The sequence below is a fragment of the Oncorhynchus nerka genome, linkage group LG2 (assembly GCF_034236695.1).
Source record: "Oncorhynchus nerka isolate Pitt River linkage group LG2, Oner_Uvic_2.0, whole genome shotgun sequence".
NCBI classification, from domain to species: Eukaryota; Metazoa; Chordata; class Actinopteri; order Salmoniformes; family Salmonidae; genus Oncorhynchus; species Oncorhynchus nerka.
The window spans coordinates 21,909,960-21,931,400 of record NC_088397.1 but is presented as its reverse complement, the minus strand read 5'-3'; the positions used below and the strand labels follow the sequence as shown (position 1 = coordinate 21,931,400).

Below are 21,441 nucleotides of genomic sequence, written 5' to 3'. Positions count from 1 at the left end.
ATGCGCTCCTGGCCGAACCGAACTGACTGTCTCTCTCCCGTTAACTGCAGCTGGGAGGAGAACTACTGGAACTACTACTTTAACGGGAGCTACCGGGGTCCCGTGCCCCCCGAAAACCTCTTCCCCATCCCCGTTCTAATGGGAATCACCATCACCTGTGCTCTCCTGTTCCTGGCGGGAGTGACCGGAAATGTAATGACTATACTGGTCGTTTCTAAGTACAGAGACATGAGAACAACCACTAACCTCTACTTATGTAGCATGGCTGTCTCAGACCTGTTGATATTCCTCTGTATGCCCCCTGATGTGTATCGGTTATGGAAGTACAGGCCATGGATATTTGGAGATACATTCTGTAAGCTGTTTCAGTTCGTTAGTGAGTGCTGCACTTATTCAACCATTTTGAATATAACCGCTCTGTCCGTGGAGCGGTACCTGGCCATCTGCTTCCCACTTCGCGCCAAACGCCTGGTCACCAAGCGACGCGTCCGTGCGCTCATCCTCTTTCTCTGGCTCGTGTCGCTGTTGAGCGCGGGACCTGTCTTCGTTCTGGTGGGAGTGGAGCACGAGACTCGCCCAGCGGCGGGAAACTCTGTGACTGCTGGTGGGGCGGAAGGACAGACAGAGATAGACACTAGCGAGTGTAAACCCACCCAGTACGCGGTTGAGTCTGGGCTTCTAGCCGCTATGGCGTTGGTTAGCTCTGTGTTTTTCTTCCTGCCGGTCTTTTGTTTGACTGTGGTGTACAGTTTGATTGGACGAAGGTTGTGGAAGAGACGGAGAGAGAACAATATTGGAGCTAACGTAGCACACAGGGACAAGAGCAACAGACAGACCGTCAAGATGTTAGGTAGGGTGCAATGCATGTTGCTCATATTCAAAACCATGTTTTAACCACGGCATAATTGAGATGTTTATAATATTTTTTAAAAAGGCCACAGAATTGGAGACATTTAAAAAAGGAAAAATATTGGTTCCGATACGAATTAAATCAATCAAACATTGTAACAATACAAGGATAATGCAAATAATGTAGGTATAAGGTTAAGCTGTGAATAAGTTTATACAGTCAGCACAGTAACCTAATAACCATGATAACAGCCAGTCTGTAAAGCTTTACCAAAGTAATTTAATTAGGCATAACTATAGTTTCCCCTCATACCCCTTTCTGCCATTTCTCTCTCTGAAAACTGATTACTGATATTTGCATTTCATGTTTTATGGTTGGAATACATTTTATGTGCCTCCCCTCCTCCCTCAATTCCCCCTTCCCCCTCTCTATTATTATTAGCATAAAAGGAGAAATCCAATATTATAAACATTTATTATCTGTCTCCCCTCTCCTTCTCTCTCTCTCTCCAGCTGTAGTGGTCTTTGCCTTCGTCCTGTGCTGGCTGCCTTTCCACTTGCATCGTTACCTTATGTCCCATTCCTCCGAGGGCTCCTCTCCTCTCTGGTCTCTCATCACCCAGTACTGCTCCCTTGTTTCCACTGTCCTCTTCTATCTCTCGGCTGCCATCAACCCTGTCCTCTATAACACCATGTCTAGGAAGTACCGGTCAGCTGCTGCCCAACTGTTTGGTCTACAGGAGACTCAACCACCCAGAGGGAGAACAGCAAGCACTGTCAAAGGAGAGAGTTCACCTGCCTGGACAGAGTCCACTGTTAGCCTGTGACTGTAGCCAATTTGGATGGTGAATGGGCGCTAGATATATACTTATCTGATTTTGACATGTAGTTGTTGTGATCAAACTCTTCTTGTGTGTTTCTCATCAGTGACCACTGCTTTCCCTGGTTGATCAAACTCAAACAGGCACCATTATGGACCATCAAGGATTCATTGGTCTTTAATCCAAGAGAGCACTGGCTTACGCATAACGTCCATGGACGTTGATTATTGATCGAAATTTGGTCAGTCCGCCCTGCCATTGCATTTAACATATTAATTGAATTAGCCTCAAGGACTCTGAATAAGACTGTCGCTTTGATGTCACAACTCGCCCGGCAAAGACAGACAAAGGCGTTTGAGAACATGTTTTATAAAATATTTATAAGGCGTTTCTGTCACCCAAAAAGAAGCACACCATTAGCAACAAAAACTATTAAACGGCTCTTGAAACGGACACCTATGTATTTTCTACAAATCACACATGCAACACACATGCACACACACACAAACCAAAATAGTTATTACGCTTGCCTTAACTGATATGTGAACTGTATTCTGGATGACAAAGAAAAGCACTGTAGACCGTGATGCACTTCTCTGTACCCTGAGAGAGAGGGACTGAAGTACTGTGTGTGTGTTTGTTTATGTTGAGTGATTGGGTGTGTTGGGGTATGTGTATTTATGGTGAGTGACGTCATGTGTTGGTGTGTGTGTGTGTGTGTTTACGGTGAGTGACTGTGTGTGTTGGTGTGTGTCTGTGTGTGTAGATATAGGTAACAGTGTTTTGCTATAATAGCATGTACAGTAGGCTAATTATACCGCCAGCCTTACTCTGTAAATAGCAGCTTAGTAACAGTTCAATCTGATTGGTATTAGTCTTGGCTTATCCTATAAGTACTTACAAAGCAGCCACTGCCTTGGACTCCAGAATTCTGACATGGCAACCAGGACTCAGAGCATTTCATGTTATTCTGTACATAAATCCGAGACACTCCATTTAGTATAATATGTTACGTTTCATATGGTATGTATTAATTTGTGGATGTCCATCATCCATTTCATATGATATGTTATGAATTAGAATTTGTATTATATGTTACAAATTTGCTAAATGTACAATATGTTATGAATCTGCAACACGAATCTGCAATATATACAATATGCTCCGAATTTGCATAACATATGATACGTAACGAATTGTAGCTAGGTAGCTAATGTTAGCTTGGCTAGGGATTAAGGTTATAGTTACGTTTAGGAGTTAGGTTAAAAGGTTAGGGGAAGGGTTAGCTAAAAGGGTTAAGGTTTGGCTTATGAGAAGGGTTAGCTAAAATGCTAAGTAGTTGCATAGTACCTAAAAAGTAGAAAGTAGTTGAAAAGTTGCTAATGTGCTAAAGTTGTCCATCATGAGATTTGAACTCGCAACCTTTGGGTTACTAGACATCTGCATTATACACGTACTCATCATCCTACAGTGCATTTGGAAAGTATTCAGACCCCTTGACTTTTTCCACATTTTGTTACATTACAGCCTTATTCTAGAATTGATTAAATTGTTTGTTTTTTCATCATCAATCTACACACAATACCCGATAATGACAAAGCAAAAGCAGGTTTTTAGAAAGGTTTGCTCATTTATTACAAATAAAAAACTAAAATATCACATTTCCATAAGTATTCAGAACCTTTACTCAGTACTCAGTACCATTTGCTCAGTACGTCCTCCAGACGTGACTCTTGGCATTCAGGCCAAAGAGTTCAATCTTGGTTTCATCAGACCAGAGAATCTTTTTTCTCATGGTCTGAGAGTAGGTGCCTTTTGGCAAACTCCAAGCGGGCTGTCATGTGCAATTTACTGAGGAGTGACTTTTTTTTGGGGGGGGGGGGGGGGGGGGAGTCAAGGGAACTGAATATTTTCTGAATGCACTGTATTTCATTTTTATCTTGAGTAACCATCTGTTTTATGTAACCATACAAAACTTAACATATCATACTAATTTGAGTGTCCCAGATTTTCATTTACAATGTTAAGTCTAGTCTATGAGACCAGGCTGGGTATGGACTTAAAGACTACAAGTAAGGACTGCAGAACCAATCTGCAAATATGAACCACAAACATCGCCTGGAAAAAGACTTAAAATGTGGAAATGCTACTACAGACATGGCGCTTCAGCCCAAATTAATGTAAAGCTTAACTATGTATCCATGTTTGTACCGCTATAATAATCTGTACTATGCCTTTACAAACTATAATGGAACAAAACACTGTATGTATTTTAATATTGATCCATATCATCAGGTTGCCAACTTGGTCTGAACTCATTCCGGGAGATAAAAATGATTCAGCATTGTTTACGTGTCATTTTTTAAATTTCAGACATAAGTAGTTTAACTCCGTCATGACGGAGAAGTGCACACACGGGTAGCCTACAAACACACAGATTACATCCTCACCTCTCCCCCATCTTCTCCTCCTCTCTTATTTCACCTTCTCTGCTTTCCTCTCGTCTCAGTGCCTTTAAGTCAGGCAGCCTCAAAGCCACCTATCCTCAAGGGTCGTCACTAGTTCTCACAGCCATAATTATGGCTACACCCCGCCTATTTCTACAATTTCTCTTCTTAAAATAGAATTTTAAGCATAACTCTAACCTTTACCACACTGCTAACCTTATGCCTAACCCTAACCTTAATTTAAGACTGAAAAGTACACTTTTGTGTTCATGAATTTTACGACAAGACAATTTTGACATTGTGGTTGTGGTAACAAGTGACAACCATCTTCAAGTTAGGTTCAAAGGACCCTTCTGTCGCATCTGAGGCTTTCTGAGTTGCCTGATCAAAAAGTCCTATAAGACAGAGAAAGGACAGGAGGAGAGAGGGAAAGAAAGAGGTCAGAGAGAAACAAGGGATGGAAAGAGGAAGAAGGAAAGTGAGAAAGACATTGATGGTGGTACATAGAATATGAGGAGTGGAGAAATGAATGAATGAGGTAAGGATGAGTCAGAGAGAGAGGAACTTGGAAGTAAGAGAGCACTTGAGAAAAGATTGATTCAGAAATTATTGATATAGAAAGAGTCAATGAGTTACTCTGCATCACTTGTGAGATGCAGTGTGTGTGTCTCAAGAGACAGGAGGAAGAATGTTATTTCTGTGATTTAATGCCTCCTGTTATCCAGTGAGATGCTATCGAGGCCGCTTGGGAATAAATCACAAGCTATTGCTGGACACAGGCGCGTGCACACACACTCAAACAAACACACACTGAGAGACGGAGGGGAGCGAGAGAGGGAGAGACAGAACGTGAGAGGAAGGCTGAGAGAGAAGAGAAAGACAAAGAGAGTGAGAGAGGATCGATGGCAATGTTCCTGCACAAATCAGTGTGTCGAAGAAGAGGCTGCATGTGCTTTTGTGCATCTCTCCTCTCCGCTGCTCTCTTCTCCAGACACACAGTTCAGTCAGGGTTATAGTGGCCATTAAATAGGAGATTCTCCCTAAAACTGAATGTGAAGGTTGCATATTTTCACAGCGTCGGCTGGATTATAGATGTGATTCATGTCTGGCTGTACCTCAAATGATACCTTATTCCCTACAGTACCTTCGGAAAGTATACAGATCCCTTGACTTTTTTCCAAATTTTGTTAGGTTACAGCCTTATCCTAAAATTGATTTAATTTTTATTTTTCCCCTCTTCAATCTACACACAATACCCCATAATGACAGAGCAAAAAATGTTTTTTAGAAATGTTAGCTAATTTATTAAATAAATAACTGAAATATCACGTTTACATAACTATTCAGACCCTTTACTCAGTACTTTGTTTAAGCATCTTTGGCAGCGATTACAGCCTCGAGTCTTCTTGGGTATGACGCTACAAGCTTGGCACACCTGTATTTGGTTTCTCTCATTCTTCTCTGCAGATCCTCTCAAGCTCTGTCATGTCGGATGGGGAGCGTCGCTGCACAGCTATTTTCAGATCTCTCCAGAGATGGTTCAAGTCCAGGCTCTGGCTGTGCCACTCAAGGACATTCAGAGTCTTGTCCCGAAGCCACTTGCGTTGTCTTTGCTATGTGCTTAAGGTCGTTTTCCTGTTGGTAGGTGAACCTTCGCCCCAGTCTGAGGTCCTGAGCGCTCTGTAGCAGGTTTTCATCAAGGATCTTTCTGTACTTTGCTCTGTTCATCTTTGCTTCGATCCTGACTAGTCTCCCAATCTCTGCCACTGAAAAACATCCCCACAGCATGATGCTGCCACCAAATCAAATGTATGTATATAGCCCTTCGTACATCAGCTGATATCTCAAAGTGCTGTACAGAAACCCAGCCTAAAACCCCAAACAGCAAGCAATGCAGGCGTTGAAGCACGTTAGCGAGGAAAAACTTCCTAGAAAGGCCAAAACCTAGGAAGAAACCTAGAGATGAACCAGGCTATGAGGGGTGGCCAGTTCTCTTCTGGCTGTGCTGGGTGGAGATTATAACAGAACATGGCTAAGATGTTCAAATGTTCATAAATGATCAGCATGGTCAAATAATAGGTCTGGGACAGGTAGCACGGTGAACAGGTCAGGATTCCATAGCCGCAGGCAGAACAGTTGAAACTGGAGCAGCAGCACGGCCAAGGTGGACTGGGGACAGCAAGGAGTCATCATGCCAGGTAGTCCTGAGGCATGGTCCTAGGGCTCAGGTCCTCAGAGAGAGAGAAAGAAAGAGAGAATTAGAGAGAGCATACTTAAATTCACACAGGACACCGGATAAGACAGGAGATGTACTCCAAATATAACAAACTGACCCTAGCCCCCCGACACATAAACTACTGCAGAATAAATACTGGAGGCTGAGACAGGAGGGGTCAGGAGACACTGTGGCCCCATCCGATGACACCCCCGGACAGGGCCAAACAAGAAGGATATAACCCCACTCACTTTGCCAAAGCACAGTCCCCACACCGCTAGAGGGATATCTTCAACCACCAACTTACCAAAGATCTCTGCCACGGTACAACACAAGGGGGGGCGCCAACCCAGACAGGAAGATCACATCAGTGACTCAACCCACTCAAGTGACGGCATGAAAGAGCCCCAGTAAGCCAGTGACTCAGCCCCTGTAATAGGGTTAGAGGCAGAGAATCCCAGTGGAAAGAGGGGAACCAGCCAGGCAGAGACAGTAAGGGTGGTTCGTTGCTCCAGAGCCTTTCCGTTTACCTTCACACTCCTGGGCCAGACTACACTCAACCATATGACCCACTGAAGAGATGAATCTTCAGTAAAGACAAAGGTTGAGACCGAGTTTGCGTCTCTCATATGGGTAGGCAGACCATTCCATAAAAATGGAGCTCTATAGGAGAAAGCCCTGCCTCCAGCTGTTTGCTTAGAAATTCTAGGGACAATTAGGAGGCCTGCGTCTTGTGACCGTAGCGTACGTGTAGGTATGTACGGCAGGACCAAATCAGAGAGATAGGTAGGAGCAAGCCCATGTAATGCTTTGTAGGTTAGTAGGAAAAACTTGAAATCAGCCCTTGCCTTGACAGGAAGCCAGTGTAGGGAGGCTAGCACTGGAGTAATATGATCCAATTGTTTGGTTCTAGTCAGGATTCTAGCAGCCGTGTTTAGCACTAACTGAAGTTTATTTAGTGCTTTATCCAGGTAGTCGGAAAGTAGAGCATTGCAGTAGTCTAACCTAGAAGTAATCAAAGCATGGATACATTTTTCTGCATCATTTTTGGACAGAAAGTTTCTGATTTTTGCAATGTTACGTAGATGGAAAAAAGCTGTCCTTAAAACAGTCTTGATATGTTCGTCAAAAGAGAGATCAGGGTCCAGAGAAACGCCGAGGTCCTTCACAGTTTTATTTGAGACGACTGTACAACCATTAAGATTAATTGTCAGATTCAACAGAAGATCTGGACCTAGAACAAGCATCTCTGTTTTGTCCGAGTTTAAAAGTAGAAAGTTTGCAGCCATCCATTTCCTTATGTCTGAAACACAGGCTTCTAGCGAGGGCAATTTTGGGGCTTCACCATGTTTCATTGAAATGTACAGCTGTGTGTCATCCGCATAGCAGTGAAAAGTTAACATTATGGTTTCGAATGACATCCCCAAGAGGTAAAATATATAGTGAAAAATAACCACCATGCTTCACCTTAGGGACAATGCCAGGTTTCCTCCAGACGTGACACTTGGCATTCAGGCCAAATAGTTCAATATTGGTTTCATCAGACAGAAAATCTTGAGTCTTTAGGTGCCTTTTGGCAAACTCCAAGAGGGCTTTCATGTGCCTTTAACTGAGGAGTGGCTTCCGTCAGGCGGCCAACTCTAGGAAGAGTCTTGGTGGTTCCAAACTTCATCCATTTAAGAATGATGGAGGCCACTGTGTTCTTGGGGACCGTCAATGTTGCAGAAATGTTTTGGTACCCTTCCCCAGATCTGTGCCTTGACACAATCCTGTCTTGGTGCTCTATGGACAATTCCTTCAACCTCATGGCTTGGTTTTATCTCTGACATCACTGTCAACTGTGGGACCTTATAAAAACAGGTGTGTCTTTCCAAATCATGTCCAATCAATTGAATTTACCACAGGTGGACTGCAATCAAGTTGTAGAAACATCTCAAGGATGATCAATGGAAACAGGAGGCACCTGAGCAAAAATTTGAGTCTCATAGCAAAGGGTAAGTATTAACACTTATATAAATAAGTAATAAATATTTCAGTTTTTATATTTAATAAATTAGCAAACATTTCTAAAAACCTGTTTTCACTTTGTCATTATTGTGTATAGATTGCTGAGGATTTTCTATTTATTTAATATATTTTAGAATAAGGCTGTAACGTAACTAAATGTGGAAAAAGTCAAGTGGTCTGAATACTTTCCGAAGGCACTATATATCGTGCACTACAGTGACCAGAGTCAAATGACACTATTCCTTATTCAGAGAGTGTTGTGACGACAGTGATAAATACCAGTCCCCTGTTGAGTCTGACTGCCTGACTATCTCATCATCGCAAACACTCCTCCATGCACACACGGCACACAAGCAAGCACATTGAGAGGCACCAGGTCAGTCCCAGTGCTGGGCCCCTAGAGCAGTTTTGCTGCCTGGCAAAGGGACCAACTGCAAGAAATGGCACATGGGATCTAACCAACCGCAATGTGGTTGCTCCCAACTGGCGCAGCGGTCTAAGTGCAAGAGGTGTCACTGCAGTCCCTGGTTCAAATCTAGGCTGCATCACATCCGGCTGTGACTGTCCCATAGGCCAGTGAACAATTGGCCCAGCGTCATCTGGGATAGGCTGTCATTGTAAATAAGAATTTGTTCTTAACTGACTTGCCTAGTTAAAAATACATGTATTTTTCCAACCACCACAAAGCATATCATATAACCACTGTATGAACAGGAAATCAAACAATAAACTATGACACACAAAACAAGAGGTTTCAGTCAAGGTCAGAAAAAATTAAACATTTATTGGGCATAAATATATTATATAACACAGGCTACCGATACAGTTAGGTCTTACATACAGAGGGTAGTATTTGCAAAATCTATACATTAAAATTGATATGGCGGTTTATTTTATATAATGCATATGAAATAGTCTAACATTAACAATACAAAGTAGTAGAAATGTATGCTAATTTTTTTCCTTTCAAATCGTAGCCCATGACAACATTGGAATGTTTGTTTTGATAAGTGTGAGGTACAAATATGTTGTTGTTTTGGTTTCAGACTAATATATATTTTTAATACATACAAGTGGGACTGTTACCCATTTAATCTCTAATCTCTCATATTCAAATTCCGTATTTTCAGTTTCAATTTGTTTTACTATTAATCAGACTAAAAAAAGTAACCAATCAGAAGGCTGGGTTGCTGGGCAGAAGTATCTGTTTTGTTCAGGACCCACTAGGTGAGCAAGACCAGAAGGGTCTAAAGATTTTCCTAAATACAAATCTTACAGGGTGTACCCTGCTCACACTGACAAGTAGCCACTGGGCCAAGCCCTGGAAACACTAGCCAAAAGCCTTTAGGAAACATATTATTGGTGATATCACAGCCCTAACATTGGCCTACCATTATCCTAACCTTAGCCTATAACATTAGGCATTATTAGGGAGTATGGACAGGAGTATTTCGTGACCATGTGTCCTAACCATCCTGGTCAATTCACATGGTCAGGGAAAACTCCTGTCCCTAGACATGAGGAATTAGTTGGCTGTAAAAGGCTTGGGGGAGATTTAACACATCAGGAACGATTTGGCTGTGAAAGGCTTGGGGGAGATTTAATACAACTTCAGGAATGATTTGGCTGTAAAAGGCTTGGGGGAGATTTAATACAACTTCCGGAATGATTTGGCTGTAAAAGGCTTGGGGGAGATTTAACACAACTTCAGGAACGATTTGGCTGTAAAAGGCTTGGGGGAGATTTAATACAACTTCCGGAATGATTTGGCTGTAAAAGGCTTGGGGGAGATTTAATACAACTTCCGGAATGATTTGGCTGTAAAAGGCTTGGAGGAGATTTAACACAACATTAGGAATGATTTGGCTGTAAAAGGCTTGGGGGAGATTTAATACAACTTCCGGAATGATTTGGCTGTAAAAGGCTTGGGGGAGATTTAATACAACTTCCGGAATGATTTGGCTGTAAAAGGCTTGGAGGAGATTTAACACAACATTAGGAATGATTTGGCTGTAAAAGGCTTGGGGGAGATTTAACACAACATTAGGAATGATTTGGCTGTAAAAGGCTTGGGGGAGATTTAACACAACATTAGGAATGATTTGGCTGTAAAAGGCTTGGAGGAGATTTAACACAACATTAGGAATGATTTGGCTGTAAAAGGCTTGGAGGAGATTTAACACAACATTAGGAATGATTTGGCTGTAAAAGGCTTGGGGGAGAGTTAACACAACAGGACATATCAACAGTCTTCTTTCTAACTGAGACAGGTAAACAGGAAAGATGGACACAACATGACAAAGTCACGTCAGTTGACAGAGTAACGCTGTATGACACAGCAACACCAAATGACCCAACAGTGCCAGACGACTCAGTCACAACAATGACGTGGTCCAAACTCCAGACGACATAGTAATGCCAATGTAACAGAGTGCCCGGCGGGCAGCTGTGTGTCTGGTATCAAAACAAGAAGCTGTCTGATGAAAAGCATCACGGATCTCGCAGGACAGACACTTACCCTGTGGGCTAAGGGTCTACCGCTTTAAAAGTGCTCCATATAATCTGTTAGTTGTACTTGCCTCATTTTAGCGTCAATACTACATCTCTTATACGTATAATAACTCTGCACTGACTATCAATTCTAAGCAAAAACACTGGACAGAAAATAATCACCAAGGCTCTTTATACGACGACAAGCTGGGAAAAGTATTCCTCATCATCCTCATCGGTCTGACTGACATCCCGATTTGATTGTTGTAGTCTTTTTGACCCTTTTCAGTGTGAAATCAGCGTGTTAAAACTCAATAAAGGGGTAGTATATTTAACAGAACATTTAATACATTTAGCTTCACAAAAAAAAATAAACATAAAAACAAAAATATGAACGAAGCGTAAATCACAGATCAAGTTATGTCTTTCCTTTTTCAGAGGATAACAATGTGACAGGAATAATAATGCTGTGTGGTCACAGAGGGAACATCAAGGAACCCTTGAGAACGTAGATAACATTGAAAGGAACGTGTGTGTGTGTCACACACACACACACACAAAGTAAAATGGTATGACACAAGCCTCGACTTTGGCAGAAAGAAACCAAACAGATATGATATCAAACACGTCTTAATCTATAACATTAGGCAGTATAAACGACAAATTAAGGCAACTATTGTTCTGACTCCCCGAGACACCACACACCTTCCCACTGAGGAGGCACTGTACATCGTCCCAAGACTGTGTTAGCCCCTGGAACTAAAGCCTAGGGCATTAGCCATGCGGACCTAACCTGAGTCTTCAAGTCTCGTCATCCTGTCTGAATAATGGAAACTCTTACAGGATCCCGGCTCAAACGGTAGAATTAAAGTCAGTCCCGCCACCCTCTGCCGTCCTCTTCAAGCACTGGTTACAGTAACTGTAAAGAGTACCTTCATACCTTATTTAACCTTCAGTGTACCTTCATAAACTCTCCGGGAAAAAAGCTGCTACCTAGAGCATATAAGGGTTCCTTCGACTGTCCCCCATTGGAGGGTTCTACGTGGAACCCAAAAGAGTTCTCCTATGGGGACAGCCGAAGAACCCGTTTGGAACCCTTTTTTTCTAAGAGTGTACATTATTTAACCACCAGTGCTCCCTCAGAGTTGTACGTTACGTCATGCCTGTGCTTAACTCCCAATACAGACGCCAACATAACCTTAATATCAGAAAAGGTAACGTTTCTGAAGACACTCTGTGTGTTCGCTCCAGCTGTCTAAAATCTTTACCAATATAACCTGGCTAACGGTTTGCTACATCTCTTAATGCATACAGAAAACCACACAGGCTGGTCATAACCGTGAAATCATGACATAACAATTCTAAAGCAACCATTATTGGTGTTATGACGTGACGGTCACGTGGCTATGGATAAGAGCCAGTTCTGTGTGTCAGAGAGGAGATGACAAAGGCAGACATTTGGTTAACATGTTAAAACGGCACTGATACAGACATACAGAATAATGAAACAACTACAGGTTTTCCCAACAACTGTAAGAGAATAAATGAGATATGTAATTGGCTACTGAGAGTACGAAATGCTGGCCTTAAATCAAACATCTAAAATAACATCCAATAAAAACTGAAAAATAATCATAATAACAATATAACATGCTACGAGAGAAAAAACAAATTAGTACATTTATAACTACACTTACATTTGTCTCTTAATTTTAATTTTTTAAACAATAAATAACTGAAAAGATTGCACTGTAATTGGCTTGTAAAGTACTGTATGCAAATATTCTATTGTATATAAATAAAGGTATAGAACCAATAGAGAAATTGTAGCGTAACTTTCCCATCGACTTTGGCAAAGGTGTTGGAGCAGTTAAAGGCTCTGCTACCTGACGAGTAGGAGCGAAGCACCGCTTAGAGAGAGAGAGAGAGAGAGAGAGAGTGGGATGATAACAGTAGGAGTGAAGCACAGCTTAGAGAGAGAGAGAGAGAGAGAGAGAGTGGGATGATGACAGTAGGAGCGAAGCACAGCTTAGAGAGAGAGAGAGAGAGAGAGAGAGAGAGAGAGAGAGAGAGGGATGATAACAGTAGGAGCGAAGCACAGCTTAGAGAAAGAGAGAGAGAGAGAGAGAGAGAGTGGGATGATAACAGTAGGAGCGAAGCACCGCTTAGAGAGAGAGAGAGTGGGATGATAACAGTAGGAGCGAAGCACAGCTTAGAGAGAGAGAGAGAGAGTGGGATGATAACAGTAGGAGTGAAGCACAGCTTAGAGAGAGAGAGAGAGAGTGGGATGATAACAGTAGGAGCGAAGCACAGCTTAGAGAAAGAGAGAGTGGGATGATAACAGTAGGAGCGAAGCACAGCTTAGAGAGAGAGAGAGAGGGATGATAACAGTAGGAGCGAAGCACAGCTTAGAGAGAGAGTGGGATGATAACAGTAGGAGCGAAGCACAGCTTAGAGAGAGAGAGAGTGGGATGATAACAGTAGGAGCGAAGCACAGCTTAGAGAGAGAGAGAGAGAGAGAGAGAGAGAGAGAGAGAGAGAGGGATGATAACAGTAGGAGCGAAGCACCGCTTAGAGAGAGAGAGAGTGGGATGATAACAGTAGGAGCGAAGCACAGCTTAGAGAAAGAGAGAGTGGGATGATAACAGTAGGAGCGAAGCACAGCCAGCTTAGAGAGAGAGAGAGGGATGATAACAGTAGGAGCGAAGCACAGCTTAGAGAGAGAGAGAGTGGGATGATAACAGTAGGAGTGAAGCACGGCTTAGAGAGAGAGAGAGAGAGAGAGAGTGGGATGATAACAGTAGGAGCGAAGCACAGCTTAGAGAAAGAGAGAGTGGGATGATAACAGTAGGAGCGAAGCACAGCTTAGAGAGAGAGAGTGGGATGATAACAGTAGGAGTGAAGCACAGCTTAGAGAGAGAGAGAGAGAGAGTGGGATGATAACAGTAGGAGCGAAGCACAGCTTAGAGAGAGAGAGAGAGAGAGTGGGATGATAACAGTAGGAGCGAAGCACAGCTTAGAGAGAGAGAGAGTGGGATGATAACAGTAGGAGTGAAGCACGGCTTAGAGAAAGAGAGAGTGGGATGATAACAGTAGGAGTGAAGCACAGCTTAGAGAGAGAGAGTGGGATGATAACAGTAGGAGTGAAGCACAGCTTAGAGAGAGAGAGAGAGAGTGGGATGATAACAGTAGGAGCGAAGCACAGCTTAGAGAGAGAGAGTGGGATGATAACAGTAGGAGCGAAGCACAGCTTAGAGAAAGAGAGAGAGAGAGTGGGATGATAACAGTAGGAGCGAAGCACAGCTTAGAGAGAGAGAGAGAGAGTGGGATGATAACAGTAGGAGCGAAGCACAGCTTAGAGAAAGAGAGAGAGAGAGTGGGATGATAACAGTAGGAGCGAAGCACAGCTTAGAGAGAGAGAGAGAGAGAGTGGGATGATAACAGTAGGAGCGAAGCCCAGCTTAGAGAGAGAGAGAGTGGGATGATAACAGTAGGAGTGAAGCACAGTTTAGAGAGAGAGAGAGAGAGTGGGATGATAACAGTAGGAGCGAAGCACAGTTTAGAGAGAGAGAGTGGGATGATAACAGTAGGAGCGAAGCCCAGCTTAGAGAGCGAGAGAGGGATGATAACAGTAGGAGCGACGCACAGCTTAGAGAGAGAGAGAGAGAGAGAAAGAGAAAGAGAGAGGGGGATGATAACAGTAGGAGCGAAGCACAGCTTAGAGAGAGAGAGAGAGAGAGAGAGTGGGATGATAACAGTAGGAGCGAAGCCCAGCTTAGAGAGAGAGAGAGTGGGATGATAACAGTAGGAGTGAAGCACGGCTTAGAGAGAGAGAGAGTGGGATGATAACAGTAGGAGCGAAGCACAGCTTAGAGAGAGAGAGAGAGAGTGGGATGATAACAGTAGGAGCGAAGCACAGCTTAGAGAGAGAGAGAGAGAGTGGGATGATAACAGTAGGAGTGAAACACAGCTTAGAGAGAGAGAGAGAGAGTGGGATGATAACAGTAGGAGCGAAGCACAGCTTAGAGAGAGAGAGAGAGAGAGAGGGAGAGTGGGATGATAACAGTAGGAGCGAAGCACAGCTTAGAGAGAGAGAGAGAGAGAGAGAGAGAGAGAGAGAGAGAGTGGGATGATAACAGTAGGAGCGAAGCACAGCTTAGAGAAAGAGAGAGAGAGAGTGGGATGATAACAGTAGGAGCGAAGCACAGCTTAGAGAGAGAGAGAGAGAGTGGGATGATAACAGTAGGAGCGAAGCACAGTTTAGAGAGAGAGAGAGAGAGAGAGAGAGAGTGGGGGGATAACAGTAGGAGTGAAACACAGCTTAGAGAGAGAGAGTGGGATGATAACAGCATTAATTAGAGAGACAAGGGAGAGGGAGGGAGACGTACTGAGAATGGCGGAGGGATAGAAAAAGAGAGAGGGGGCAGAGAAAAAAGAAGGGTATGAATAGGTATGAGGGTTGAGTGGGGGTGGGGGGCGGATAAAAGGTTACTTCAGTAACCTCTACATTCGACAGCGGGGACTGGCTACTGAACTGACCTCAGATCTGCAGGTGAGCACCTAGAATACATATTATAATTCACTAAACCACTCCCAGTGGAATATACCAGGTTATCTCTAGACCAGGGGTGTCAGGTCCAGTTCTCACAGGTCAAAGTGTCATCATGTTTTTATCAACCTCAAACTAAATTGATCAACTGGTGTTGCTGATTGGCTAGATATGGCCAGGTGTGTGGCCCTCCAGGAGCCTGGTTTTACACCCTTGCCCTAAACGGATCTAAAGTCAGCTTTGCATTTCCCACTCTTAATGGTTTAGGTTAGCTTCAGGGGAGAGAAAGCTGGTCCTAGATCTGTGGTTAACAAGGCAACACCTACCTGGATCCCTCCTCTTTCTCTCTGTCATCCAGACCTCTACAATTCTTATATTACATCATAGCATCGCCCCTACAGATATAGATAGGTAGATCTATCCTAGATATATTTGATATAGATTGTATATATTAGGTAACTAAATCCATTCTTTCTTAGATATAACGAAACAGGATAGCAGCATTTTTTAACAATGGCATCGCTTTGGTAGCTGAATAAAGAAGACAGAAGAGAAGGCATCTGAGTGAGTGTTTCTGTCTCTCTGTGCATGTGTGTGTGTGTGTGTGTGTGTTTGTCTCGCTGTGCATGTGTGCCTGTGTGTGTATGTTTCTGTGTGTCTGTGTCTATGTGTCTGTGTGTGCATCTGTGCGTAAAGATTGCATGATTTGGCCTATAATAGACAAGGTACCAGATATTGATGGCTACATGGCTAAAGCTTTAGAACTACATTTCAAAATGGCGTAACGGAAAAAAACTACGAAAGACTGCAGCGAACAGCGCAAATAGGACACAGACACAGTAAAGTAAGGAATTGACTGTAAAGAAATATAAAGAAAAATACACTTTGTCTATTAGGTTTAAAAAGATACAAAATAATGTCATGCGGGTCATTGAGGAGCTTACTGGGCTCCTGGCTGGCTAATGCTTGGTTATCAGTTTGTTTGTTCTGGCCACGAACAGCTTCCCTCCAAATACATCCATTACATAAGATAGAGAGACCAAACTAACAATGACAAGAGAAACAGAGAGAGCGAGCGAGAGAGGGAAAGAGAGAGAGGAGAGAGAAGAGGAAAGAGATATGTGGACAACGGCACGGTAGAATAACTGAAGTACAGCTCAAATTCTGTTTCGTTTGAAGTCGGTTTCCTCTCTTGTTTTTTTCCTCATTCTATCCTGCACTTGATTCTTAAGTGTTTGTTTTCTTTCCATTCTTTCGCAGATGCTCGTTTTTTTTCGCTATCGCTTTGTTTTCTCTTTTCTATCCTGTTGCCGATTCATTCCCTCACTTCATGAAGAAGTATTGTAGCAGACAGGCCATGAGGATGGAGACACCGGCGAACACACACACCACGACCGCCGCAAAGCGCTCATCGCTGGATATTATCCCCGCCCCTTTCACCGTCTCCACGGCGCTGGTCTCCCGCAGGCACTGTTGCTCCTGGCGACGCAAGGTGAACAGGGAGGAGGGACTAAGAGGGCCACAGAGTTCATGGTTGGTGTCCTGGCAACGGCGGCAGGCGCATACACGGAAACGGTAGTCGGTGTTGCCTTGGAGTCCGGTGATTTGGAAGGCACTCTCTTCTCCCTTAAACACCTGGAGAGAGAGAGAGAGAGAGAGAGAGAGAGAGAAAGAGCGAGAGAGAGAGAGAAAGAGAGAGAGAAAGAGAGAGAGAAAGAGAGAGAGAAAGAGAGAGAGAGAAAGAGCGAGAGAAAGAGCGAGAGAAAGAGCGAGAGAGAGAGAAAGAGAGAAAGAGAGAGAGAAAGAGAGAGAAAGAGAAAGAGAGAGAGAAAGAGAGAGAGTAAGAGAGAGAAAGAGAGAGAAAGAGAGAGAGAGAGAAAGAGAGAAAGAGAGAGAGAGAGAAAGAGAGAGAGAGAGAAAGAGAGAGAAAGAGAGAGAAAGAGAGAGAGAGAGAAAGAGAGAGAGAAAGAGAGAGAGAGTTTTGAGTTTTAAATACTCTTTATTGGGTCTGGGGGCCCACCACACAATAAATACTCATACAAAACCACAGTTACACATCAATTAAAAACACAACTCCAATTCCTCCTCCACAGTAACTAAACACAACAGCCTCTGAATACCCCATATACTCAAAAACAGATCGATATTGTTGACAAGTTTATAATAGGCAAACTCAACCCTTAGTCTCGCTGCCAACATTCCCTCCAGCATTCCCACCACATCCACAGACCCCTGTCCCCGAATTCTGTTCTTTCGGGTCTTCCATATCGCTAATTTTGCTGCCCCTACACAAAATTAAGCAACACAACTACACCCTTTTGACTAAACCTGTACTTTGGCCCAAATATATACAGTTGGGAAGAGAAAACCTCTCCCAACGTTGAGAACCAATCAGTGATCAGTTCAATCATCCCGACCAACCTGGGACACATTAAAAACAGATGTGCCAGAGATTCAGACTCAGCACAGAATGGACACCCCTCCCCAACAGTAGGGTCCAGGTGTACCAGACACAGAATGGACACCCCTCCCCAACAGTAGGGTCCAGGTGTACCAGATGCAGAATGGACACCCCTCCCCAACAGTAGGGTCCAGGTGTACCAGATGCAGAATGGACACCCCTCCCCAACAGTAGGATCCAGGTGTACCAGATGCATGTTAGTGGCTATAGCTCCATGTATTACCCTCCATTGGAGGTCAGCTGTCCTCTTATCAATAGGCAGTTTATATAATGATCGCCAACAGCCTTTTGGAGAGGCACCTGGACCAAGCACATCCGCCCACCTCGTCGATTTTACCCCTTCCAGGGAAGAGGCATGGGACACCTTTACACATGTTCTGTACATGGCCTTCTTTCCCACCTCCTTGAACTCCCCCAGCTCCGGGGTATCGAAGGAAAGCAGCATCCCCACGTCCTCTTCAAATGCCCCTATCGCAGCACTAACAATCAGTGCAGGGAACACATAATCCAGACCCTCCCTCCACCGATCAGAATTGGAAGTGTCAGTCACATACTGCAGATGAAGCACTGGCAACGAGTCGCAGACCTCATCGACGACCTTCCTCAGTAGGCGAGATGATCGGATCCCCGCTCTTTCTCCCAGCTCCTCCAACGATCTGCTCCTGCTCCGCATCAGATGACCCAGCTTGGTACACCCCACGCCTAACAGGCATGAACGTAGGCTAGCTGAACCCAGAACACGGGACTGGATGGCAGTGTTGTGAAAAATAGGCTCTTCAAAAAGCCACATCCCTGGTGGCGTGCAGGTCTTACGGGACTTGACAAAGACTCTCCAAGCCTGCATAACAGACTCATAAAATGGAGTCAGGCCAGTCAAATCACCCCCCTCCAGCTTTAAGAGGAAAAGATGCTTGTCTAAGCCCAAACAGCCCGCTCTCCTCAACAATGTGTAGGCTGTTTCAACCCAGCTAGAACAGTCTCTGTACAACAATCTCTGGGCTGCTTGGAGCCGGAAAGCCGTGATCCTAGAGGAAATGTCCACCAGGCCTTGCCCAACCTCGTACAGTGGCAGGTACAGGGCTGCAGCTTTAATCCAGTGTTGTCCAGACCAGAAGAAATTGACAAGGGTCCTCTGAAGCTCTTGTATCAGACCCTTTGGTGGCTGTAAAATCATTAGTCTGTGCCACAGTGTAGAGGCAGCAAGATTATTAGCTACCAGGACCCTTCCCCTATAAGACAGCTGGGGTAGCAACCTTTCTCCACTACACCCTCCCAGTTCTTTTTCTGAAAGACATCAGAGCCTAGAAAAACCCCCAAAGTCTTCATCCCATCTCTGCCCCACTGAAGCCCCCCTGGTAACCTTGGAGTGGACCCCGTTTGAAGCCGACCTGCCCACAGCGCTTCACTCTTTCCCCAATTGACTCTAGCTGAGGAGGCCCCCTCATACACCTTTAAAGTGTTTGAGAGAACCTTAAAATCCTCACCCCCTGTAATAAAAACTATCACGTCATCTGCATACGCAGACAGTGCGATCGTGGGACCCTTCATTACACCTGGCACAGAGAAACCAGTAAGCTTCGCTCTTAAAAAACAAAGCATTGGTTCAATCGCCAGACTATATAACTGCCCTGAAATTGGGCATCCCTGCCTGATGCCCCTTTGGACAGGGATGGGGCAACTTAAACCACCACCCACCTTCACCATACACGAGGCTCCAGCATACAGTAAATTCACCCAAGACAGAAAAACATCCCCAAACCCAAAGGCTTTCATTGTTTTAAACAAGTACTGATGGTCCACACGATCAAAAGCCTTCTCCTGATCTAACGAAAGTAAACCCACATTTACATCAGACAGTTTGCAAATGTCTAAAACATCTCTTATTAGAAACAAGTTGTCAACAATAGAGCGATCAGGTACACAGTAGGACTGGTCCTTGTGGATCAACAGTCCCAGATACTCTTTCAACCTGTTTGAGAGACATTTAGAAACAATTTTGTATTCTGCGCACAGCAAAGCAGCAGATCTCCAATTTTTTATGAGAGCCAAATCCCCCTTTTTTGGCAACAGTGAAAGCACTGCACGTTGACAGGATACAGGAAGAGAACCCTCATGAAAAGATTCACACACCACTTCATAAAAATCCTCCCCAACAGACCCCCAAAAGTGCTTATAGAACTCAGATGGTAAACCATCGATGCCAGGGGCTCGGCCTGATGAGAGCTGCATAACTGCTGTGGACAGCTCCTGCAGTGTAATGTCAGCATCCAATTTGACTCTCTGCTCAGGTCCCAATTGAGGAAGACCATGTAACAACTGTTCAGTACACAGAGAGTCACAATCCTCCGCCTTATAGAGGGCAGAGTAAAAATCCACGGCATGTTGACGCATTTCAATATCATCCGTAGTCACCTTCCCATCAGGGAGACGAAGGCATACCATCTGTTTACGTTGAAACGTCGACTGTCCTAGTTTTTTTTTTAAAGCACTAGGAGCATTCATATCCTTGAGGGAAGCGAAACGAGACCTAATCAAGGCACCCTTCACTCTTTCATGCAGAAACGACCTCAGTTCATGTCTCTTGTCCTGTAAGTTCATGACTAGTCCAGGGTCGTTCTGAGTGAGCAGCTTCAATTCAATAGACTTGATGTCCTGTTCAAGGGCCTTGATAGTCTCTTTAAATTAAGTTTGAGACAGAGCAGTATACTGTTGACAAAATACTCGTATTTGGGCCTTCCCAACCTCCCACCATTGTCTCAAGGACTCAAAAATCCCCTTTATAACCCTCCATTCTTCCCAAAACAACAAAAACCTGTCACAAAACATGACATCATGTAACAATTTAACATTAAAATACCAGTAAGGTGATGACCTTCGTGGACAGGACAAGTGAATATCAACAGTAACAATATGATGATCAGAATAACCCACAGGAGTAATGTCACACTTTCCAACCCTACTACAGTATTGCTCAGATACATACAACCTGTCTAACCTTGCTGCACTGACACGACCTTCATAAATTTTTAGCCATGTGTACGGCCTAACTTTTGCATTCCTTACTCTCCACACATCAGAAAGCTCAAACTCAGTTAATAGGCCAGACAGGCAAGTGACTGACCGCAGGTGAGGTTCTTCAGCGGTGCGATCAACAGTAAAATCCACTGTACAATTCCAGTCACCTCCTAAAACCATACACCCCTCTTGATCACACTGTCTTAAGGTTTCCTTTAGTTGGTCAAATACAGCAATACGCTCTGTACCCTCATTAGGAGCATAAACATTCAAAAAAACAAACAAAAACCCCATAACATCCACCTTGACCAATAAAACCCGACCCTTGACAATCTCTGTTGTAGATACCACAGTCACCCCTAAGCCTGAGGAAAACAAGATTGCCACCCCAGCACTGAAATTAGTACCATGACTGAGTACATGCTGCCCCTCCCACCACATACCCCAGTCAACCCCATTTTCCTCATCACTATGTGTCTCCTGTAGGAAAACTACATTAAGCCTTTTCTGTTTTATTACTTCTAATACCCAAGCCCTCTTATTCCTGTCCCTTCCCCCATTAATATTAAGAGAACCTACCCTTAGTA

General features: G+C 43.9%; 2 protein-coding genes across 2 annotated transcripts in view; one reads left to right on the top strand and one right to left on the bottom strand.

Moving 5' to 3' along the window:
* Positions 1–3,550, top strand: LOC115122365 (growth hormone secretagogue receptor type 1-like). Its single transcript, XM_029651570.2, has 2 exons — positions 1–850; positions 1,363–3,550. Exons 1-2 carry the CDS (start codon positions 1–3, stop codon positions 1,674–1,676), a joined length of 1,164 nt encoding a protein of 387 aa, XP_029507430.2. The 3' UTR covers positions 1,677–3,550.
* Positions 3,551–9,103: 5,553 nt separating this feature from the next.
* LOC115121805 (fibronectin type III domain-containing protein 3B-like) overlaps positions 9,104–21,441 on the bottom strand; it is a 149,549-nt gene continuing 137,211 nt past the window's right edge. The window contains 1 exon segment of the mRNA XM_065024546.1: positions 9,104–17,013. Coding sequence (XP_064880618.1) covers positions 16,702–17,013 — 312 coding nt within the window. The 3' untranslated portion in view covers positions 9,104–16,701.